Below are 26,191 nucleotides of genomic sequence, written 5' to 3'. Positions count from 1 at the left end.
TTTTCCTTTAATACTATATTTTACCCTTAAGCCATTGACATATTTTAAAAATAGAAACCAATAAATGTTTCTTCAAATATTCCTAAGGGGCACAGTACAAAAGAGATGGGCAGGATAACAAGAGCTGTTGCCCACACTTGCCCATCTTCTCCCATGAAGGTTCTAGGGTGTCACTCCTGGCTCAAGTCCCACACTTGTACTCTCATCACTGCCCGTGGGAAGGACTGAGATCTGCACTGGCAGAGAATGGCTTTTTTCCTCCTGGGAACCTGTAAGCCTGGGCAGAGAAGACATCTGCATCATATACAGTTAGGCTCCATGAGGAAAACATTTCAAAGCACAATGACCACAGTCTTCTTCTTTCTTAGCAAATTATGAAAGGCCCAAATGTTACTCTGGGAATTAATACCAAAGAACAGTTCATTGAGTGCAGCATCACGGGCAAGTGATCTGTCATTAGGCAATGGCATAAAGCTGCTCTCTTGCTTGAATCCCAACTGAGCTCTGGCTGATCTCAACATGTTCCTGTATATTCTTCATCTGTGCTGTGCTTAGTCGTTGAGTCATGTCTGACTCTTTGTGACCCCATGGACTGTAGCCTGCCAGGCTCCTCAGTCCATGGAATTCTCCAGGCAAGAAATCTGGAGTGGGTTGCCATGCCCTCCTCCAGGGGACCTTCCCAACCCAGAAACTGAACCGGGGTCTCCTGCATTGCAGGTGGATTCTTTACCAGCTGAGCTATTAGGGAAGCCCTTATATTCTTCATAAATACATGTGTATAATTCTTCAAGTACTGCCAAATAGGTGGAGGCATGAACTGACAAAATGTCCACCAAGGATATGAACAGACATGACTCCCAGCATCTCCCTTTCCTCTTAGAAAAGCAAGATTGATGAGGTTTGTGACGCTCACGGGCAGGAGGGTGTTCTGCACTATCAGTGCTGCCCAGAGCCACAAGCTTCACAATATTGGTCTAGGAGAGAGTCACACCCTCAGCCAGTGATCTACCTTAGTATAAGGAGCTTCTTGCTGAGCCATTTATTTCCATGTGATAATTCTTATAATGTCTGGGCATGGCTTATCTTTACTACAGACTGGTGATAATAGTCAAAATCTAAGAATCTTCTAATGTTATATGCACTTCTAACTCTTCATAACTGTTATCACAAATGGGATTTTGACTAAGTCTATAAACACTCCTTGAGCTTCCCTGGTGGCTCAGATGGTAAAGCATCTGCCTGCAATAAGGGAGACCCGGGTTCGATCCCTGGGTTGGGAAGATCTCCTGGAGAAGGAAATGGCAACCCACTCCAGTATTCCTGCCTGGAGAATCCCAGGGATGGAGGAGCCTCGTAGGCTACAGTTCATGGGGTTGCAAAGAGTCAGACGCAACTGAGAGACTTCACTTTACTTCATAAACACTCCTTAAACTTTCCCCCCACAAAGTATGGTATTGTCTTTAACATAGTACATTATTAAATAGCAGATTTAAATAAAAGTATTTTCATAGAAGTTAAAATTAGACTCATTATGTTAAGATAATTGGATAACTGAATGGAATCTTTAGGACATTTTAAATAGATTGCAGCATGCAAGTTCTTAAACAATTATTTATTAAGAATTTTAGCCTAATACACTGAGAAAACCTGACTAAAATATTCCATTTGCTATAATGATGCATTTATCAAGTGTTTTTGGTAGCTGCTAAAAACCTTAGGTCTAGAGTGTCCTTTGAGTTAGCATTTGGACATTTCATAATACATAAAGATAGAGCTACTTTTCAGTCACAGCGAGATAGTCACAGTGATTAGTCATATAGGTACTAAAGCTAGACTGCTGAGGTTCACTCCTTGCTTTTTGACTCATCTACTAAATGCTCTTAGGCAAAGTACTTAAACTTCAGTACAAACCTTGAGTGTCTCACTCGTAAAATGATGATATTAATGCTTACCTTTGTTGTGAAACTAAATGAGTATATAATATAAAATATCCAAGCCAAGTAACAAGTTGAAATTTCACATTTAATATTTAAAAACCTATAAGATCCTCCTGAAATAAAAACTAATTAGAAATGAACAATTCTTTCAATAGGATTATCAGTGGACTGTACACTGTACAAGAAAGTTAATGAACTTGAAGATGGTTCAATAGAAATTATCCAAACTATAAACATACAGAAAAAAAAATTAGTGAAAATAAACTCACAGAATAGAGGATCCAACTCTGGGACAATATCAAACAGTCTAATATGTATATAAAATTGAAGCCTCAAAAGGAGAAGAGAGAAGGGGGAACAAACTAATTTGAAGGTGCTATAGTCAAGAATTTTCCAAAAGTAATGAAGAAAATCAAATCATATACGCAAAAATCTCAGAAAGTTCCAAGTAACAGGAAAGGAAAACACATCTAGAGACATTCTCCCAGGCAATCTTCCCAACCTAGAGATCGAACCCATGTCTCTTATGTCTTCTGCATTGGCAAGCAGGTTCTTTACCGTTAGTGCCACCTGGAAAGCCCACTAAAAGTAATACATAAAAAGGAAATCTTGACAGCAGCCAGAGGTTGTGGTGGGTGGGGGAGAAGTAAGGGAGGTCAGAGGAGGGATTAGATACAAACAAAGAATGACAGTGTTTATCTCACTAGAAACTTTGGAATCCAGAGAACAATGGAGGAACATAAACAAACAACAACATAGATGTATATACTCAGAAAAAATGTTTTAAAAATTAAATAAAGTGAAATAATAACTTTTCAAGCAAACAAAAGGTGAAAGAAATCACTGCCAGAAGATATGGGCTATAAGAATTGTTAAAGGACTTCTTGATCAGAAGAGAGGTGGCAATAGATAGGAAACTGGATGTGAAAACAGAGAAATGAAGTTTTTCACTTTCATACATTGGAGAAGGAAATGGCAACCCACTCCAGTGTCCTTGCCTGGAGAATCCCAGGGACAGGGGAGCCTGGTGGGCTGCCGTCTCTGGGGTCGCATAGAGTCGGACATGACTGAAGCGACTTAGCAGCAGCAGCAGCAGATATGAAAAAGGGCTTCCCTGGTGACTCAGATGATAAAGAATCTGCCTGAAATGTGGGAGACCTGAATTTGATCCATGAGTTGGAAAGATCTCCTGGAGAAAAGAATGGCTACCCACTTCAGTATTCTTGCCTGGAGAATTCTATCGACAGAGGAGCCTGGTGGACTACAGACCATGGGGTCTCAAAGAGTTGGACATGACTGAGTGACTAACACCACCACCAGAAATGAAATAAAGGGGAGGGGGGAAGTAAATATAAAGGCTTTGTTTTAAAATGAAGCCTTTATATTTAAAGCCTTTAAAAATAATTGAATGTCTAGGGGGAAAATATTTAGGAATATGTTGTGAGATTTACGTCGTGTTTACATATAAAAATATGATAACAATAAGAGTATGGGAAAGGGAAAGTGGAAATATGTTATAAGTGTAATCTTATCTGAAGAAACACAGTGATAAGGTAAGGATGTGTACAGTAGACCCTAGAGCAATCATTAACAAACAAAATTAAGAGCTATAAATAATAGCCAGTAGTTGGAATAACATGCAACCATAAAATGATACTCCAAAATTTATTTAGCTCTAGTCTAGCTAAAATTTCCGTTGAGAGGCACAGGCCCTAGAAAAGCTTAAAAAGGTAATACGGGAGGAATCATGCTATTTCATACTAAGGTTTAGGGTAAATCTACCATAATCAAGATTGAGCAGTATTGGCAGAGTAAGATTTACACAGATCAAAGACAGAGAACCCACAGATAGACCCACATAAAGATGCAGAACTGATTTTTGACAAAGGTGCAAAAGTGGTGAAGAAAGAATAAACTTTTCAACAAAACTGCTGAAGTAATTGGATTTCATAGGCCAAAAAAAAAAAAAAAAATAAAAGAACCTAACCTAAACCTGAATATGAAATGTAAACATTGTAAAACATTTAGAAAAAAAGGACAAAAATCTTTAGGGTCTCAGACTAAGAAAAGGGTTCTTAGATTTGACGGAAAAAGCACAATCTATAATTTTTTTTAAAAAAAACTGATAAACTGAAATGCATCAAAATTTACAACTTTTGCTCTGCGAGAGCATATGAATAAAATGCATACAAGCTACAGACAGAAAATATTTGCAAACCATGTACCTGACAAAGGACTAGTATCTAGAACAAATGAAAAGCTCAAAAAGCTACATTAAAAGCAAATCCAATTGTAAAATAGGCAATCAACACAAACATTTCACTGAACAGAATATACAGATGGCAAATAGACACATGAAGAGATGTTATTAGGGAAATTCAAATTAGAACATGGGTTACTCCTATGTACTTATCAGAATGGTTGAAAGAGAAAAACAGTGACAGCATCAAAGGCTGGCAAGGATGTGAGGAACTGAAGCACTCATATTGCTGACGAAAATGTAAAATGATATAGTTACTTTGGGGGCTTCCCTGGTACCTCCATTGGTAAAGAATCTGCCTGCAATGCAGGAGACCAGGGTTTGAGCCTTGGGTCAGGAAGATCCCCTGGAGAAGGAAATTGCTACCCACTCCAGTATTCTTGTCTGGAAAATCCCATGGACAGAGGAGCCTGATGCGCTATAGTTCACGAGGTCACAAGAATCAAACATGACTTAGTGACTAAACCATTACCACTAGTTACTCTGGAAGTTTGGCTGTTTCTTATAATAGCAAACATGCAATTACCATGTGACCCAACAATGGAAGTCTGGGCATTTATTCCAGAGAAATGATACTCTATCTTTACAAAGAATCTATACGCAAATATTAATAGCAGATTTATTACAACTCAAAACTAGAAGAAACAGCCCACATGCCAAATTGTGAGATATAGATACCATGAAATATTATTCAGTAGTAAAAAGAAAATCTACTGACATGCACAACTTAGGTAAAACTCAAGGGAATTCTGCTGAGTGAAAAAAAGCCAATCCCTAACATTATATACTCTGATTCTATTTATATAACAATTTTAAAATAATAAAATTATGAAAATAGAGCTTAGATTAGTGGTTGCCAGGAATTAAGAATGGAGGGGCTTAGAAGAAAGCAGGTCACACAAGGGAGGCATGGAACTGTTTTGTATTTTGACTGTTATACAGGATACAAGAACCTATGAAAATTAGTTGCTTAGTCATATCCGACTCTTTGAAACTCCATGGACTGTAACACGCCAGGCTCCTCTGTCCCCGGGGTTCTCCGGGAGAGAACACTGGAGTGAGTAGCCATTCCCTTATCCAGAGGATCTTCCAGACACAGGGAACTAACCTGGGTCTCCTCCATTGCAGGCAGACTCTTTACCATCTGAGCCACCAGGGAACCTATTATGTATGACTGATAAAATTGAATAGAACTAAATGTCCACATGCCTGGGCTTATGGGCAAACACATGGGAATATGAAAACCTGGGTAAATCAAGTGAGTACAAGTAAAATGGGAGAAATTAGAATGGTTAGTGGATATCATTATCAATGACAATATCTTGCTTGTGATATTAGTCTACAGTTTCTTAAGATTCTACAGTGGGAGGAAATTAGAGAACGGGTACATAGGCTATCTATTATTTTTTTACAATTGCATATGACTCTACAATCATCTCAATAAAAATTTTAGTCAAAAAAATTGACAATTCCAAGTGAGGGTGAAAATGTGCAGAAACTAGAAATCTCATCCATTGCTGATGAGAATGTAAAATGGCATAACCAACTTGTAAAGATTCTATTAGTTTATTATAAATGCAAAGGTATACTTACCTTGCAATTCAGCAATACCACTCTTAGATATTTACCCAAGACCAATTAAATCATATGTTGACACAAATATCTAAATGCAGATACTCATAAGAGCATTATTCATAATAGCTAACAGGTGGAAACTCAAAAGTCTGTCAACTATTGAATGAATAAAAAAAAAATTGTGGTATAGCCTTACAGTGGAATAAATAATGTTCAGCATTAAAAGCCATGCTACTCAACATTAAGAGCCAGGCTACATACTACAATATGGATGAATTGCAAACCATTATGCTAAGTGAAATAAGCCAGGCATAATTGCACCTATGTGATTTTATTTATATTTCTAAAAAGGCAAAACTTAAGAAATCAGACCAGTGGTTGTCAGAGGCTGGTGGGTGAAAGGAGAAAATTGGTTTCCAAAGGACATGTAAAAAGGAAAATTTTGAGATGATGAACATATTCTATATCTCAATTATGGTGGTATTGATATTGTATATGTATGTCAAAACTCATCAAACTATCCTTAAAGGATCAATTTTATTGTATGTAAGTTACACCCCACATAAAAAAAAATTCAGCAAGACTTATGAATACAACTATTTCTATATATAACAACAAATAGAAAATAAAATAAAAATACCATTCGCGGCAGGATCAAGAAGCAACAAATTACCTAAGAATAATAGATGCACATACGTCTACAAGAAAACTGAGAGATATTACTGCAAATAAAGATCAAAACAAGTGAAAGATATACAGGTTCATTGATTGGAAGACTGTATAAACAAATCAATTCATCCAACTCCAAATTGATCTGCAGTTCAGTTCAGTCGTTCAGTCGTGTCCGACTCTGCAACCCCATAAATCGCAGCACGCCAGGCCTCCCTGTCCATCACCATCTCCCGGAGTTCACTCAAACTCACGTCCATCGAGTCGGTGATGCCATCCAGCCATCTCACCCTCTTTTGTCCCCTTCTCCTCCTGCCCCCAATCCCTCCCAGCATCAGAGGCTTTTCCAATGAGTCAACTCTTCGCAGGAGGTGGCCAAAGTACTGGAGTTTCAGCTTTAGCATCATTCCTTCCAAAGAACACCCAGGACTGATCTCCTTTAGAATGGACTGGTTGGATCTCCTTGCAGTCCAAGAGTCTTCTCCAACACCACAGTTCAAAACCATCAATTCTTCAGTGCTCAGCTTTCTTCACAGTCCAACTCTCACATCCGTACATGACCACTGGAAAAACCACAGCCTTGACTAGACGGACCTTTGTTGGCAAAGTAATGTCTCTGCTTTTCAATATGCTATCTAGGTTGGTCATAACTTTCCTTCCAAGGAGTAAACGTCTTTTAATTTCATAGCTGCAATCACCATCTGCAGTGATTTTGGACCCCAAAAAAATAAAGTCAGACACTGTTTCCACTGTTTCCTCATCTATTTCCTACGAAGTGATGGGACCAGATGCCATGATCTTCGTCTTCTGAATGCTGAGCTTTAAGCCAACTTTTTCACTCTCCTCTTTCACTTTCATCAAGAGGCTTTTTAGTTCCTCTTCACTTTCTGCCATAAGGGTGGTGTCACCTGCATATCTGAGATTATTGATATTTCTCAGATTCAACGCAATCTCAGTCAAAATCTCAGCAAGTTTCTTTTTAAAATGACAATTGAGAAGCCAATTTTAAAAGTTCTATGGAAATGCAAAACACTAAGAAGAGTCAAGGCAGTCTTGAAGAAATGAATGTGAAGATTCACACTGCTGTATATTAAAACTTATAAAGTCATAGTAAGTAAGTGTGTCTGATACTGGCTCGAGGATGAACAGAAAGATCCAGCCATGTAAGAATATCTGATTTATGATGAAGAGATATTAAAATACAGGGAGAGAAATAGATGATGCTGCATTAATTTGCTATTTCATCAAGATATAACAAAAACCGATTAGAAGAAAACATAGGAGACTATCATCATGACTTTGAACCAGGCAAATACTTACACAACAGGACACAAAAAGCATAACTTCTTAAAAAATATTAAATAAGAACCTGTATTAAATTGTGCCATTTTGAGTGAAAGGGCAAAGCACAGAATCAGATAAGATATTTGCATTGTGTATATTATAAAAAGAATTTACATCCAAAATACAAAAAATTTCTAGGAACCAAGAAAACCAAGGAGGAAAAACAGCAAAGTTCTTCATGAGAAACCTGTATGCAGGTCCAGAAGCAACATTTAGAATGGTGCATTGAACAACAGATTGTAATTGTCACCCTGCTTATTTAACTTATAAGCACAGTACATCATGAGAAATGCCGGGCTGGATGAAGCACAAGCTGGAAAACAAAATTGCCAGAAGAAATACCAATAACCTCAGATATGCAGATGACACCACCCTTAGGCAGAACGAAAAGAGGAACTAAAGAGCCTCTGGATGAAGGTGAAAGAGGAGAGTGAAAAATCTGGCTTACAAGTCAACATTCAAAAAACAAAGATTGTGGCACCCAGTCTCATCAATTCATGGTAAATAGATGGGGGGTAAAATGGAAACAAAGACATTCTATTCTTGGGCTCCAAAATCACTGCAGATGATGACTGCAGCTGTGAAATTAAAAGACACCTGCTCCTTGGAAGAAAAGCTATGACAAACCTAGACAGTGTATTAAAAAGCAGAGACATCAGTTTGCCATCAAAGGTCCGTCTAGTCGAAGCTACGGTTTTTCCAGTAGTCATGTATGGATGCGACAGTTGGACCATAAAGAAGGCTGAGCACTGAAGAACTGATGCTTTCAAACTGTGGTGCTGGAAAAGACTTTTGAGAGTCCCGTGGACAGCAAGATCAAACCAGTCAATCCTAAAGGACATCAGTCCTGAATATTCGTTGGAAGGACTGATGCTGAAGCTGAAGCTCCAATATTTTGGCCACCTGATGTGAAGAGTTGACTCACTGGAAAAGATCCTAATGCTGGGAAAGATTGAGGGCAGGAGGAGAAGGTGGCAACAGAGGGTGAGATGGCTGGATAGCATTATTGACTCAAGGATGAGTTTGAGCAAACTCCGGGAGATAGTGAGGGACAGGGAGGTCTGGCATGCTGCAGTCCATGGAGTCGCAGAGTCCGGCACAACGGAGTGACTGAATGACAACTTCACAAGACAACATATACAAATAAATGAAATACTTTCTTTAATCACCTGAGGAATGCAAATTCAAACCTCAAATGCAATACTAGTATATAACCAAACACAATGAGCAAAAAAGAAAACAACTAAATAAAAAGGTTGACAAAGATGAAGAGCAATAAGAGACTATTGTATATGGTTGGAGTGCATAAAAATGGATACAACCACTTAGGAAAATTGGGTGACATTATCTATTAAAGCTAATCATACACATAAGACCCAGTAATTTCACTCATCATGAAAACAATGCTTATAGATGGACATCAAAAATATCCACAAAAATATTACTGCCTGCAGAATTTCTAAGAGCCCAAAGCAAAAACAATCCTAATGCTTATTAGTAATAAAATGGATTTTTGATAGTAAATTCGCACAATGCATGCTATATAAGTTTGACAAGACAGTAATATACAGCATTGAAAAGGGGCAAACCACTATTATATATACAGTGTGTTTAAGTTTTAGAAATATAACATTAAGGGGAAGAAAATAGCACAAAAAAAGACTTGGTTTGATTCTATTTCTATGAAATTTAAACAAGCAATCAACACCAATATATGGTGAAGAATAGTGGTTTTCTTTGTTGGAGGTTATGTCCAGGAAGTGGTCAACTTCTTGATCAGGGTGATGGTTCAACAGGTATGTTCAGTTTTTATAAAAATGTATAGGACAGTTACTTAGAACCTGTGCATTTTCCTGTATACGTTATAGTTCAACCTAAGTTTACAAACAAAATAGGAGTAACAGACACTCATTAAAAATGTAGCATCAGTTCTTTTGGGACATATTTTAGGATGCTTTACTGTATTAGCAGGACAGGCAGAGACCCTATCTTTTTGCATGTGTGTGTGTGCACGCGTGTTGTGCTCATTGTTTTTTTAATTGGCAGATAACTGCTTTACAATGTCATGATCGTTTCTGCCATACAACAATGCAGAGATCCTATCTTAAAGCAAAATTAATACAATTTTGTAAAGTTTAAAAATAAAATAAAATTAAAAAAAAAAAAGATGAGTTAGTGGTACTATTTGCATGATGAATAAAATTTTCCCAGAAATTCGGGAATCTATGCCTTTGGTGTGTATCTCACTACTATTAGCTGGATTCCCTCCAACTGTTAGGCAAAGGAGCGAAAACATTAGTCACTGCCAAGTTCCCAGGGTATTTCCTTGGACCACCAGCTAGAAAACTCCATGTACGTTTATTTAGTCAGACAGTTTAAAATTATTCTATGTACAGTACCACCTCTGTTAAAAATTATGAAAAATTTTTGGAGTAAGACTTTTACTATTCTAACAACTTTATAAAGAATGTAAGATAATTACAATAGAACCCTGTAATTACTGTAGTATTACCTATCAGAACATGCCTTGCTGACTTTACAAACTATTTGGAGTATACACACACACACACACTGTGTTTTGCTAGAGGAAGCAGAAAGTCATGAAGTGACCTAAGTTTACTGAGTAAATGATAGAAACTTATTTTGAAAATGAATGACAAGTTGTGCAACAAAACCCCCAATATATCAAATTTAAGATGCCCACAGTGTTCTGAGGATCAGCAAGCATACCTGGATACAATTTACTGGATTACTGCAATTTCAGAGGTGGGAAACCTAACATAGTGAAAGATATGGTGTTACTAGGGAAGGATAGAGAATATTAAGTCCTTATAAAAGCTTTAGGAAGATACTAAGGCTAGATCTTTTTAATTTCTACCTTCCCTTGAACGTTTTTCTATCTCATTTTTTTCTTTGTAAAATGTTTCCAAATTCATCTCCTCAGTACTTAAAAGAAGTTAACAGACAGTTGTTTCTACTGTAAGCATGCCATGCACCTTCTGTGGATTCAAGGATAAAATTAAAACAAGGTATTCTCTGTAAAGCAAATATATTTATTATGCACTTTCATTTACATAGGGATTTTCGCTTAATATAATACAAGGAATAAAATAAAACTTTTACAATGTGAAATTCAATGTACATTTTTTGGCTATTTACATACCCCCAAACCAAGGGAAAAATTCAAAAAGAAAAAGCATTTGTCTGCAACTACATTTGCTGCAAAGTGTAAATGGAGGACATTTAAAGTAAAACAAGTATTTGCATAGGCAAACAATATTGGAAAAAGTACTTACTCCTGTTTTTCGAGCAGTGAACTACTTTTGGTGAGGATTCTGGTAGGCATGGGGGGTGAGGGGGAGGGACGCAACATAACTGGCTGTATTCTGCAGAACACTGGGTTCTGGTCCATTTTCCTTCCAAAACCTTTCCTACACACATGGAGACTTTATTTTTCATTACTGTATTTTTTTTTAATCACTTCCTCTGCTATCAACTCATGACTTTTAGGAAAGGAACACAAATGGAAGGGTATAAAACTGTTTAAAAGCATATGGCATCACAGCTGTATTGTGGCAGCAGGTGATTTACAAAATTTAATGTTTTTTATTTAAAAAATAGTTACTTAGGAGTTTTCTATTTATGGGACTATTTTTAGTCTCAATGGAGCAGAAGTTATTTTCGGTCATGGTATTAAATCAATCCCCACAGAAACCAATCAGCAAAGCAGGGCTTCCTCCACCCCCATAGTAGCCTTATCCTAACTGAAAGCCATTGCTGTTCTATTCCAAAACTTAGTTCATATAAAAACATCCAGAGGAATATTTACTTTTGAAAAGTGTATTTCTCCAACAGGTTCTCTTCCTACCAACTGTTTCAAGTGAATATAGTATGGATATGAAAACACTGACCTCTTCAGAAAACAGAAATCCCTTGTGTCACGAGTCATATCTTTGCCCGTTGGCCACAAGGTGCATTTTTGTAAAAACAATAAAATTAAATAAATACAATTCCAATAATTCAAGGTTTAATAGAAAAACTGGCAGCTTTCAAGACTCTCTTTCTAAAGAAAAATACACCTAATAAGAAATTAGAGCTTCCTCTTCTAAATTATGTAAATGTACTGTATTTGAGATATGAGTAGAGTTGGTTCTAATAATAGGATGTGTTCATAGTTATTAACAGAATCATTAACACTTTTAAGGCTACTTTGCAAGAGTCCTATTAAGTGTATTTAATAAATGTCCCATAGGGACAAAAATTCAACACTTGAAACATTCACATTTGAGTTATAAATATTGCCATGTCACCTTAATATTGACTGAATTTATCTCCTATTCTGATTATGACTTACCGATGATACAAACACCCAAGTTTCGCTGACTTTAAAAAACAGAAGCAAAAACAAAAGCCTTACAGGAAGATCAAGTGAAACATTTATCATGACCAACTACATATTTCTTCCTGTTTCTGTGAACAATGCGTCATGTATGTGTCCTTCATATATGAAGACGACATTACTGACCTCAGATACTAAGACATTTTCTAAAGATTTTTGTCCAGTAGTTGCAATGGTTTTGTGCTGAATCTCCAAATTCTCTTTCCTATTCCTCTTCATCAACAGCACATGGAAAGAATAGAATTTCTGGGTTTTGTAGGATCCCAGGGCTTTTGCAAAGATCAAACCTGCAACCTTGGTTTCTAAACAATAAATTTGACCCTCTCCAGACATGCATACAACCCACCAAGCTAGCTCAACTGGTTAAAGTGTCCATCCAGGAGGTCAAGGCGGTGGGTCACATGCTCATCTGAACAGTTAACTTTAGTTTCCTTGGTTACAGACTTCACCCCTAATCGTGGCATCTATCATTCTAGAAGTGATTGTCCAAAGAGTAAAACAGGAAAGAGTATGTGGACAGAAAAGTGCAAATCCATTACTACTATTTAGCAAATAGCAATTAAAAAATACACCTGTGCTATGGCCGATAGGTTAGTAGTGTCATCTCTGAAGGACAACACATATTCATCAAGAATACTCATCCAACTAATCATTAAAATTGATCCAACTGATTCTGAGTAGGGGCTATTTTGGACATGCAGTGATTTACAAAACAGAAACGACTGAGAGAGAAGCCGGCATCACAGTTCAAGGTGGCAGATGTTTTACATAACTGGATGGAAGAAGAAAGAAGGGTAGTCAGTGAATTGTTCAGGGATCAAAAATCTACCCTCAGATAGACAGCTGCATCTCCCTCTACACACGTGCCACTGAGGCCTGGCTCTGTCCCTGAGAATTTTCATGCCTCAGGAATGATCGTCTGTCTTCTTGGATGTGGAATGACAAGTGAGAGGAAGGTGAAACTGCATCCCAGTCAATGAAACAGAACTTTGTTCTGCCTATAGTCTGTGTGTGGGTTTTCTTTTTCTTTTTTTTCACACCTTTAGCTGAAGATTAGGAGGATTCCACTGAGAAATCCAAATTTAAACTACTTAGAGCAGCTCCCTAAAATACTAGACTTTTAAAAAAATCTTTCATGAAACTATTTTTTCACCTTGATGTAGCATTAAATAGAAACACATTTTTAACCAATGCTGAAGGTGTAACGAACATAAAAGAGTTGCATGGTTTATTTTATTGAGTGACATTTTTAAGGATACAGGAGACAAACCATACACTACAACAAGGAATGTGACTGAAACAGTATGCTTAAGTTTCGTTTGCCACAGAAAGAGAAAAATAAATACAAGGAACACTGCCTTTTCATATATATTTGACCATGGCACATGCACACTTATCAAATATTAACTTAAAATACTCAAAATATTTTTCATCTTTTATCAGGGAACTGCAGTATATATCTGCATTAAAAAAAAAAAAAGTGCTTACTCTTGGGTAGTGAATACAAAGCACACAAAATGAAATTTTTTAAGCACAGAGGGTTACATTGAGAAGGCAGCCTTACTACTGAGGCACATGACAGTATTTAAGGTAACTGTACTGCAGGTATCACATTCTTCTTTTTTTTTTTTCAGCAAATCAACAGGCATTTTATATTTTCATCCAGTAGCTGAAGAATCACTCCAATCACAATGTCTTCTGTTTCACAGAATAGGAAACTAATACAAAAGTTAAAAAAAAAATTAATATCTATGTTATACTTATTAAATATAACTACATATAGTTTTAAAATCTACATAAGAAAGGGTTCAATCCCTAGGTTGTGAAGTTCCCCTGGAGAAGGGAAAGGCTACCCACTCCAGTATTCTGGCCTGGAGAATTCCATGGACTGTATAGTCCATGGGGTTGCAAAGAGTCGGACACAATTGAGTGACTTTCACTTTCACATAAGAATATATATATATATATATTTACTACGTAAAGCACAAAAGTAGACTTATTAGAGATTCACTAAGTATAAATTACTTAAATATTCCACAAGTGTTCACCTTAATTCATATGTTTTATTGTAAAATATATACCCACACTTAATATTTACAAAAGATATCATGAGCGTTAGAGGGCTGTACCATCAGAACTAAATATTTTAAAAATAAATCACATTGGAGAATGAATTAACTACTTTTATACGACTTATGTTTGAATGATATTTCACCAGTCCTCCATAGATTCACATTGAAGGATGTTTATTATTAGAATGTATAGGAAATACTTGTCTATAGTTATACACATGTATAAACATTCATGTGTATAATTTAGCACATGTACAAACTACAAACATACATGTGTATAATTATACACATGTATATACACAAGTACATACACATGTACAAACATATTTGTGTATAATTTAGCAAAAATGCCTAATGAAATCTTGAATTTATCTCAAATATGAGAAATGTATTTCTGAAAAAGTATCCATAATATAAAATTATAATTCAATTTTCCCATTAACCTCCCCTCTATAATTAGAATAGCATCCACAGTAGTAGAAAGGAGAAAAAAGTTTTTATTTAATAAATATAACTTTGAGGTTTAAAACAATTCTTACACTTAAATATTGGGCCTTGAATACCCTAAATATCTACTTTTGATATGTGTAAATTTCACTTGAAAGATTCTTAAGAGATCTGTCATAATAAAAATTACCTTTTATGATTAATTTTTTAATTTCTTCCAGGGTGAAAAAAGGAAGGAAATTAACATTCACTACCTACCTACTAAGCATTACATACACTACTTTATTCCAACCCAAAAGGGGAACAGTCCCACCTCTGTTATCATAAAAGAACTTTTAAGGGGGAGTATGATTGTATAGGAAGGAATCTTTGATTTGAGATCCATAAATAGCATATTCATTCATTCACTCATACAAAACATTTTTACTGATAAACTGCTATGTGTACAAGCAGTATTCCAAGTACATGGAATAAAGTGGTAAATAAGAGAGATTAAAAATCCCTACCCTCACAAGGCTGACATTTCAGATGAGAGGGGACAAATAATAAACATAATAAAGTATATAAACCATGTTAAGAAATAAGTACCATGGCTAATGTGAAGCAGAAAAGGGGGAAAGGGAGTGGTGGAGGTGGTAGAATTCAAATTCCAAAGAGTAAGGAGGGAGGGTCTTGCTGAGAAGAGGACACAGATAGTGATGAGGTGAAGGAGCAGGCCATGTGGATTAGGGAAAAGAGCATTCTAAGGGAACAATATATGGAGGGAACCATACTTTGGATATTTATTCTTTATGTTGATGAAATGTTACCTTTTATAATGGTGTTTCCTTTTTATAGTTGAAGCTAGGGTCAGAACCCTCAATCTGAAGCTTCAGAGCTTGTTTAAGGCTTAATTCCGTCTCCGAGGAAGGGTATCCTTCTAACACTTCCTGATGCCCTCTGTCTTGTATTGTCCGTGGGACTGAAACCCTACTGAGAAAAACCTGGTTGCTCTGCAGATGATAATTTGGATTTGTCATTATTCCATTTCTCTTCTTCTGTTCCCCACTTTGTTGGTGAATAAGGAACTGCTGTTGAGATCGACCTATTTCTGGCTGAGCTGAAGGAATCATGATTTTACACTGCGAATCTGCTGGCATCTGCTTAGATGGTGCACTGGTCCCAGATTTGGCTGTGGGTCCTCTTTTATCAAACTGAGTCATTTCATATTCTAAGACCTTCGGCTGTGAAGAATTATTTTGTTTAGCTTTTTTCCCAGCTGACCCAGATTTGTTGGAATTTTCTGATTTTCCCCCTTTATTCGTTTTTGTTGACTTTAAGCTGGGCTTGACTTGACTCCACTCAAACTCACTACTCGGTGAATGATGGCTCTGGCCCAAGGACTGTGTTGTGGAAGACGGGGAGACAATCGACTGGCGACTTCTACTGCGTGGCAACGAGTGCTGCTGAATTTGTTCTGTAAATGACAAGCTGTGGAAGCTGTCGATTGGCACTGTTTGAGCCGTTGCTGTAGATGAAGTAGTTCTCAAAGATGAATTTTTTGAGCTTTTCAAGGAATTATTTGACAACGATGACTTTTGCCGATCAACTGTCGAATCAGGCGATTCTGAAGGAGAACTGAATGCATGAGCTGGCCCGTTTGGCAAACTGCGCAACGAAGGCTGCGCTTCCCCACCACCGGTGCTGCCTGAGCTGTTTGATTTAATTGTTAGGGACTGCATCTTCGATGACACTGACTGTAGAGGCTTTTGCTCCATCGTGTGAACAGGAGATGGAGAACAGCCATTCAAGCTGGATGCACCATATTTTTCTAATAATTTAATTATTTGAGAGTGTCCGTTTTTGGCTGCAACTCGCATAGCAGTACGACCAAATTGATCAGCATGGTTTGGATCAGCACCGTGCTCTAATAAAACCTGCACGACGTCAATGTGTCCTTCCTGGGCCGCAATGCAGAGCGCAGTGGCGCCCTGATTACACGTGTGGTCCACCACAGCGCCATGCTCAATGAGAAGCTGCACCACTTTGACGTGGCCCTGCCAGGCTGCAGACTGCAGTGCAGAGCGCTTTTCATTGTCAGCAGCATTGACATCAGCGTGATAGGTGATCAGAACCTGCACCATCTCCAAGTGGCCTTGCCAGCACGAGACATGAAGTGCTGTCCTGCCTTCAGCATCACTTGCTTCCACGTTTGCACCATTTTCCAAAAAATATTCAGCCATTGTAAGCTGATTTTCTAAGGCCAAAATATAAAGTGTTGGCCTACCATCAGCATCTTTGTAGTTAACATCAGCTCCATGGCTAAAAAGCAATTCAACAATGTCCCGGTGTCCTTCTAACGCAGCGACCCGCAGAGCATTTCTTCCGTCATAACCTCTCTGATCAATGTTGGATTTATTCTCCAGTAATATTTGAACACAGTCATAATGACCCTCTTGTGAAGCTAATATGAAAGGTATCCGCCCATCGTTGTCGATCTCATTTGTTCTAGCACCTTGTTCAATAAGTGCTTCACATATTAATCTGTGGCCTTCAAAAGCTGCCATGTGCAAAGGTGTCCATCCAGCATCATCTCTGTGATTTTCATCTAAGCCCCGGTCCAGCAGAGTACGAACTACTTCAACGTTTCCTTGGGCTGAAGCTATGCTAAGCACTGTTCTCCCTTCACTGTCAATGCTGTCCACAGCGGCACCCCAAAACAAAAGCGTGTTTACAACTGAGGCATGACCCATAGAAGCGGCAGCTAGGAGGGGTGTACGCCCATTGTTATCCGTGTGGTCGACATCAGCTCCCCCCTCTAGAAGCAAGTCAACCACATCGACATGTCCTTCATAGGCAGCCACCAGCAGGGGCGTCATGCCATCTTTATCGCAGTGATCCACTTCAGCACCTCGATCAATCAGAAGGCTAACGACCGATGCATGTCCTTTACTTGCAGGAACACAAAGTGCAGCCACAGAGAGTGCAGTCCTGCCGTCGACATCCTCATGATTGACTTCTGCTCCGTGATCCAGCAGGTGTTCCACAATCTCTCTATGTCCCATGTAGGCAGCCGCTATCAAAGCAGTTCGGCCTTCATTGTCAGCTTTGTTAACTTCAGCACCATGCTGGAGCAAGTTCAGCACAATATCTTCATGTCCTCCCCAGGCTGCTGCTCTCAGAGCTGTTCGGCTGTCGGCATCTGCACAGTCCACTTTTACGCCAGCATAAAGCAGTGCAGACACAACCTCGGTGTGACCACCCCAAGCTGCGGATCTCAATGCTGTCCAGCCATCCTGATCGGTGTGATTAATATTTGCTCCACAACCAATCAGACAATTAACCACCTTGGTATGTCCTTGTCGAGCAGCCAGGGTAAGCGGTGTGTGTCCATGAGCATCTTCTATTTCTAAATCTGCTCCCCTAGAGACCAGTAAATTCACCACATCGAGGTTGCCACTGTAAGCCGCATTAGCCAGTAACGTTCTCCCATTCGAATCACACTGATTTACTGAAGCTCCATTGTCTAATAATGTCCGAATGGAATCCTCTCTTTCTAAGGCCTGCCGGACGATGCATGATGTGCGATCATCTTCGCTGTTGACATGAGCGCCAGCTTTCACCAACAGCTGCAGCACTTCTTGTTCCTTGGGTATTAAAGTAGATAGGGAGTCTCTGACAGGTGTGCCATTCCATATCATCCACAGAGCTAACTCAGCTGTCTCTAACTGTAAGTTTGAATTAATTAAGTGCAACGCAAATTCTTGTGCTTCCAATGGTGTTAAATTCTTGGCTTGACAGGTATAACTCATAGCCAACATTCGGTGTCCTTCTGCTGCATTGCATAAATACTTCTGAGTGCAGTGTTTCACGTCCAGGAGCCACTCTGCAAAACTGTAGTGAAACAGTATTTTAGTATTTCCAAGGCCATCAACAAGAAGTTTGGAGAGGACATCTAGCTTGCGTTGAAAGTCTTCCAAGGTTAATGACATATTTTTTGTCCATACTGCATAATATAATTCTGTTATGGTCAGAGGCCGGCAGGCTGCAAGAATCACATTCAAGATAGGCTGAACCTTTGCAAACTGTTTTCTTACGAAAAGTCTTTGACACAGCCAGAGATACAGACCATTTAGAGTTCCTGGGATGTCACGAATCTCTCTCAACATAATAAAATTTTCTACAACTCCATCGAGAACTCGTTCTAGATAAAGAAAGCATCCGCTACTTTTAATGTGCAGTTGATTTAACATCTCTGCAGTTTCTTTCGTGAGGTGTTGTCGCAAAGCTTCTTCTTGATCTAAACGATGAAGGATGTACTGCTGAACATCCTTAACAATATATGCCTTCCGAAGGTCATCTAAACTTATTTTTCGAAAACCTAAGGACAAAAAAGTAGGTGTCAATTGAAAATGATTATCAAAGTTTCCATATTTCAAAGAGAATGTGTTCAACATGTGACAAACTAATAATCAAATACATTAATAGCAAGTCAATTAATACTAATAAGTCAATCAATACCTAGAAATATAATAAACAGGTTTTTTTTTTTCTTCTGGAAAAACACGCTGATGACAGATAAATGATTTCATTTTACTGTCCACAAAGGGAACTATTTATTTGTTTAGTGGTTCAGTGCTCCTCTCAACTTCAACTAAACGCTTATCATTAGAGCATTAGACATCTTTAGCTATATCCAAGCACTTTGGGAATTTCTTTTGATCCCTCTCAAATGATTAGGAAAAAAAGCTGCAGGAGACATAAATAAGATTTGTTTTTATAAGCTGATTTTTTCTATGTGAAAAATTTACATATTTCTCTCCACATAACCAAATGTACACTAGTCTTAATTATGGAATTGAATATTTGCATACAATTAGAATAGCACTTGTCACCACCTTTAAATTACATTATTTTACATGTCACCAAATTTAAATAATTAAATCTTAGATTATCAAAACAGCTCCAATCTGAAGATACAACTTGGTTAAACCATGTTAACAAAACTTCAGCATTGTAAAAATAAAGCAGCTTAATAAAATTCAAACCAATCTAAAAACATACTAGTTAACAGCTATTCAAAACTCACTTTAAGTTCTTTGAAAGGAATCATAATTTCATTTTTGGAAGGGAGATGATATCCTGTTTTATAGATATGGATTTATTTAGACAATTGTGTAATTCATCTTCCAGAAGAAAAAACTGCTGAGTGAATGAACTCATTCTTAAGAGGAATAAATCTAGAAATGCAGCAAAGATCAGTGATGGTCAATTAATACTGAGTAAAATACTCTGACTCAACTGAATAAAACAAATATGAATACACACACACACACACACACACACACACATATATAACCTACTATATTCCAGGTACTATGTGAAGAAATGAGACTTGGATTTTGTTAACAGAAGTCAGTGAGAACCAAGACAATAATGTGAGCAGATCTGTATTCTGACAGATTATTCTAACATCACTAAAGACAAACAGCTAGAGTGAGGCAACACTTGGGGCAAAACTTTTTACAGAGTCTTTATTAAAGTCTACATAAGAATCACTAAAAGCTGCAACAACCAAAGCAGAGGCAGCAGCAGATAAATAAAAGTTGGATTTGGGAATCAGGAGATCATTCCAGTCAGAGGGAAAATCAAGCACAAGCCCCTACAGCAGAAAAAACAGATTTGAAAATAACAAATGTTAACTGACAAAAATATAGAGAAAGGGAAATTTCATGTTTTGCCGGCAGGAACATAAATTATTTCAAGCACACTAGATAGCAGTTTGTCAAAATTAAAGCTCAAAATGTACACACTCTATTCTCTAGTAATTCCACATGTTTTTTATAATATAAACCTATAGCACATGTGTGCAAGAAGGTGTGTTTAAGCGCATTCATGAAGCATTTCTTGTAATAATGAAAAACTGAAATAATGTCCATAAACAGGATAATGGAAAAACTAGAGATTTATTCATGGGAAGGAATAATATACAGCAGTTAAAAGCAATGAACTGGGTTTAAAAGTAGTAATAGAAACAAGGCTCAAAAACATTGTTTTTGTGTTTGATTTTTTTTTTTTTTTATTTAGTGAAATGATAACAATAGTAGTGATACATTTATGAAGCACTTATTATGTACTAGGCATTGTTCTAAGTCACATAATAAGACCTGTCACTTAGACTCACACACAAAAATACTCTATGGGGAAAGTAATAGAAACATGTAATAACCATCAATTCATAGATGAGGGCACTGAGGCACAGACTGTATTGGAAGCTGCATAAGGTCACACAGCCAGTGAATGGGAAGAGCTAGGATGGTGTATGCAGCGTTTCATTTATGTAAAATATAAAAATAGACAGAATGAAAAATATGAGACAAAAGGAGAAAAATAAACCAATAACACTGGTTGTCTCAAATGAAGAAGGGAAAGAAATGGGATGAAATAAACCAAAACAGGCTTCAACTTTACCTGTACCTGACATACTAAGAGATATCCAAGTTCATCCTATTAATTCCCTTTTATCAACTCAATTTCCAATAACAACAAAACAGAATAGGATAATGGAAACCAAATCAAAAGGTATTATTAGCAAGGCAATTGAAAAGAGAGGGAATAAATCTGGTTAAAGGAAGCCATTTTAGCAAATTAGTAAGATTTCACCCTTATGTATGATGTACAGAACTATTTTAAAGTGATATAGCTAATTAACCAATAACTTAATTATTATCTCCCCAATTACACTATAAATCCTGTGAGTGGTCCTTGTTTTATGCTCCTTTTCATTCCCACAGCACACAAAAAAAAGCGCTTTACATAATCTAATAGGAGTAAGCACTTTACTGTGGGAGTTAAAACAAAAAGGTAAAGTCAGGAAACAAGAAAAGAAAAAAAAAAAAAACCTGATCACATACTTTTAAACATTACATAGACTGCTTTCTCACACATAGGAAAAGGGTTTAAAAAAATAAAGGATCTACTTCAAGAGGTATCCTCAAAGGCTGTCGACTCTGTCTCTCCTCTAAAACCAGGAAAAACATCTTAGACAAACTGCCACTGATTTTTAAGGAGGCATATTCCGTACCCTCAGGATGCTCAGTCTAGTTAGAAGAAATATAAGCTCATCAGGAAACATCAGCATAAAATATGTAGCCCTCACCTTTGCTAAGGAAGTTATTAGGTAAAGAATCTTGAAAAAAAAAAGTTACTATTAAATTAACTTAAAATATTGTATAGCCTGTTTTTAATACCACTTTAAAAAGTTGAAAATCGCTAACAGAACAGAACAGCTGAGAGAACAGCAGAAGCAAGGACCAAATTTTCAACTGAGTACTCTCCTCTGAGAAAGAAATACAAGTCTTAAGTTCAGCAATGGAAAACATTTGCAGATGGCAGGAATTACACTTACCAGTAAACATTTTAGTAACAGCTTTGCTCTGTTTTCGGGCAGAACAGAGAAGCAATAGCCACGGTGGAAAGAACTCGTGGTGACCAGCCAAAAGCTCTGCCACAGTCCCAGATAAGCTGGTGGACGTCTGTTCACCTTCAGTGATGTTACACCCTTCGTCCACAGAATCCACAAGTAGATAGAGGCTTTGCTGGGGCGGCTTCATTCCCAAAAGAGGGAGCAGGACGCACCTGTAAACCACATCCATATGAGCACTTGCAGTGTTATTGGCTATGATTTTAAGATTTATTATCCCAACACTAGAACTACAGGTTATAAATACTGTTTGAAGAAAGATAAAGTTTTAGAATAAAAATACTGTACAAGTTTCAATTCCTTACCTTAATATGAATACTGGTCCTAAATAGTTCACTTTTTCAAAAACAACATTTCGATGTTTGGCAGAGCTAATACAATATTATAAAGTTTAAAAAAAAATAAAAAATAAAAAAAAAGAATACTTAAAAAAAAAAAACATTTTCCACAATAAAGTGTACGAGAGTGTGGGTGAATCAGTGATTCAGTATACTTCAGAAAGGCAGTAGGAACTGGAGAAAACAAGATTTCAATATTCCTTTTCTGATTTTTTATCAATAATAAAAGCTTGAAATGTTTATAACAAAGCTAAAATGTAAAGGAAAAAAAAACTGGGGATCACTTCCATAAGATAAAAAAATATCACTTTCTTTATACAGGATTTTATCATCATGTCTTTCACAAATAGACTGCACTTGATCTAGTTTGTCACACACACAAATTTTATTTTAAAAGACTTTTCAAAGATAAACTGCAGTCTAGGTCCCATTTGCTGTATGGTCAGATTTCAATGTAAAGAATAAATTATTAGGTTTAATTCTACAGCAGAACACATCTCCTACTCAGACTGTTTATACTGAAGTTGAATGCAACTTTTTCATAACTAAAATAATACTCATTCATTTTCAACAAATATGTATGGGAGCATTCCATGTGCTCAGTGAAGTACTAAAAGATACAATGGTGAAGAGGACAAACTCCATCTAATTATGAACACCAGAAATTTACAGATGGTCCTTTCTACAACTCTCTTAATCTTTCAATTCCAGTAGCAACCAAGATCCAATTTATCACTAAGTCTTGTCAATATTTCTTTATAAAATATCTCAATCCCACCTTGGTCTGTATTATCACTGCATTCCAAAAGCTACTGTCCTGTCTTTCCCCTGGGAACCATAGCAACGTATGTCTTCACCCACTGCCTCCAGAGTTCCTACGGTGGCAGAGTTAAAATTTTACAAGGTTGCTCCAGCCATACTAGCTTTCTTTTGCAGACCCCTTCTCCCTACTGTTTTTGAGATATATTTGTATATATCTTGTGACAGCTCTTCAATAAGAGAACTTCTTTCCTTTGCAGGCTAGTGTATCCAGTGTTTAGGTTTCTAAATCTCCTTATGACTCAAGAGTTATGGGCATGAACAAGTTCTTTGTGCTTTAACTTCTCTCCAGCCAATTAAGATGAGAAGCTGTGGGGATGTACATAAGGCAGCCTTTCTCCCCACAATCCCCTCCCCACAATCCTCAAATGTCTGATTCTCACATATAGCTCATGTGTGTGATTCATTCTTCCCTGCCCTCTTTATTCTTCCTTTCTGCTTAACTGGGTGCAGGGAAACTTCTAGCGTAAGTCTCCTGTCTCCAGTTCCAAATGAGAGCCTTTGTGTTTGTGATAATGTTCATGGTATGCATATAAAAATGTTCTGTCAGTTTTGTCTGCATCGCCATTTGACATTAACTTCTACGTTTATCTTGAGGTTGGGGTTTATAGGTCTCTGGTAGTTTTACTTTCTTGCTATTTGACTGTTTCCAAGGACTCACTCAGTCATGTTAAAACCAGAAGTCAATCTATGGCATTAAAAATGTTGAGCAGTTTTTCCTAGCCTGGCCCTCACCCCTAAACTCAAAGCTGCCATCTCCTTGTGGACGTCCTACAGGTATCTCAGATTTAATATGTTTTAAAAAGTATTCTCTCTCAATTTCAAACAAGTTCCGCCCCACTCATCTCTCCATGTCAATTAGCGGTATCCCATTTCCCCCCTAGTTTCTTTAGTTAAAATCCTAGGACTCATTCCTGAGATCTCCCTTTGGTTCCAGCCACACTGCTCTCCTTTCACTTCTAACACCAAGCTTTCCTCCAGTCAGGGTCTATGTACTTGGTACTCCCTCTGCCTAGAAAGCTCCCCCAGGCAGAACTGCTCTTCCTTCAGGTTTCAACACAAAGTTTATTCCTGAAGATGCTTTCCCTGATCTCCTGCTGCTGCTGCTAAGTCGCTTCAGTCGTGTCTGACTCTATGCGACCCCGTAGACGGCAGCCCACCAGGCTCCCCTGTTCCTAGGATTCTCCAGGCAAGAACACTGGAGAGGGCTGCCATTGCCTTCTCCATTTCCCTGATCACCATATCTTAAATAGTCTTCGTCACGTACTGCCGTTGCCCTAACACCTGATCCTGTTTTGCACGCACTGCTGATCGTATTCTCAAAGGAACTTACTGTATTACTTGTGTACTCATTTCACTGTAAGGCTGGAGTGAAGCTCCTCCACTTCCATGCAGAACCTGCCCCGGACAACGCCTCTCTTGTGCTGCCAGATGCCCAGCACTCAAAACCATTATTAGCACATCACAAACACTCAATAAAGTTTGCTTCATGAGTGAATGGCAATTAATAGGAAAACTGCTACTTCAAAACACTAGATAAAAATGTTACTAGACTCAGAATTCCCATCTTCAGTTTCCTTTCATTTATTTCAACAAAAGCACCATATGGGGATACCTACACCAAGAAGTGACACACAGATCCACTTTTTCTACCAGGTTCCGTTTCACCATTTCATAAAATGACAATCCCATCAAAGTATGTAGGCACAAAGCCCAGAGTACTTTAGGTAGTCTAAAACGGATTTTTCTCTGTTTGTGAATATATATGTATATACTTAAAATCTTCAAAATGAGATAATGTTATGGTACTAGTTTATCACATTCATCCAAAGAAACCATCTTTAAAAGCACCAGCAAGCTACAGGGTTTTTACTTTGTATATATATGTGATTAAATGTCCTATATTTCTTAGCTACATTATTAAAACTTAGAAAATATATATTACATTCTTAATATTGTTGAGTTTAATTTAAAGTCCTGACAGCTTTCCCATTTGCAATTCTATCTTGAGTGTAAGCACTGGCAGCCCCATGCTTCTGCAGCTGGCCTTCTCATTTCCAGGTCCAAAGGCAGCTGAAAGACTATCAGGGCAATTCTGAAATGAAGTTCACTCTTTTTTGTTTTCAATACAGTGAATTTACCTACTGCCCCTTTCTCAGGAAGCTAATTAACTTTTAAAAGCTGCTACATGCATTATAAGGAATATACTAATAGATACCACATGTACAATAATTTCTTAAGGCTTCACTGTTGAACATGGGGTTTCTTCTCCTTCTCTGGCTTGCTCTCTCAGATGTAGACAACTAGCTACACCTTCCGGTCTTACAATAAAAGTCTTTCTTTCACCCTTACAACAAAGTAAGCCTGACAAGCTGCAAGTTCAAGACTTTTCTTGAACCCATGAGAACTTAGGTCAGAGGGCAACCAACTAGCCTCACATCGAAGGTGACACAGAGGCATAGAAGACACACCTGCTTACCTAGGCAGATGCTCCTAGACACTGGAAAACAACCGGAATTAAAAATAGGCAAAACACCTGAACTGACACCTCACCAAAGCTATACAGGTGGCAAGTAAGCATATGAAAAGAAGTCCAGCATCATATGCCATTAAGGGATTGCAAATTAAAACAAAAAAGCACTGCTACATATATTTTAGAATGGCCAAAATCCAAACACTGACAACACCAAATACTGGCAAGGATGTGGAGCAACAGGAACTCTCATTCATTGCTGGTGGGAATGCAAAATGATACAGCAAGTCTGGAAGACAGAGTGATAGCTTCATAGAAAATGAAACATACTCTCATACAAACCAGCAATTGTGTCTCCTGATATTTACCCAAATGAACTGAAAATTTATGTCCATG

The 26,191-nt window shown here is 37.6% G+C and overlaps 1 protein-coding gene across 3 annotated transcripts in view; it reads right to left on the bottom strand.

Moving 5' to 3' along the window:
* Positions 1-13,200: 13,200 nt before the first annotated feature.
* ANKRD50 (ankyrin repeat domain containing 50) overlaps positions 13,201-26,191 on the bottom strand; it is a 38,608-nt gene continuing 25,617 nt past the window's right edge. For all 3 annotated transcript variants that reach the window (XM_055549987.1, XM_055549986.1, XM_055549988.1), the window contains exons 3-5: positions 22,091-22,320; positions 15,513-19,063; positions 13,201-13,902 (exon numbers count right to left, since the gene is read on the bottom strand). In XM_055549987.1, coding sequence (XP_055405962.1) covers positions 15,516-19,063; positions 22,091-22,320 — 3,778 coding nt within the window. In that variant the 3' untranslated portion in view covers positions 13,201-13,902; positions 15,513-15,515. The remainder of the gene's footprint in view (positions 13,903-15,512; positions 19,064-22,090; positions 22,321-26,191) is intronic.

Source organism: Bubalus kerabau, chromosome 16 (assembly GCF_029407905.1).
Source record: "Bubalus kerabau isolate K-KA32 ecotype Philippines breed swamp buffalo chromosome 16, PCC_UOA_SB_1v2, whole genome shotgun sequence".
NCBI classification, from domain to species: domain Eukaryota; kingdom Metazoa; phylum Chordata; class Mammalia; order Artiodactyla; family Bovidae; genus Bubalus; species Bubalus kerabau.
Note: the sequence above shows the minus strand (reverse complement) of the source record. Positions and strands in the feature narration are given on the sequence as shown.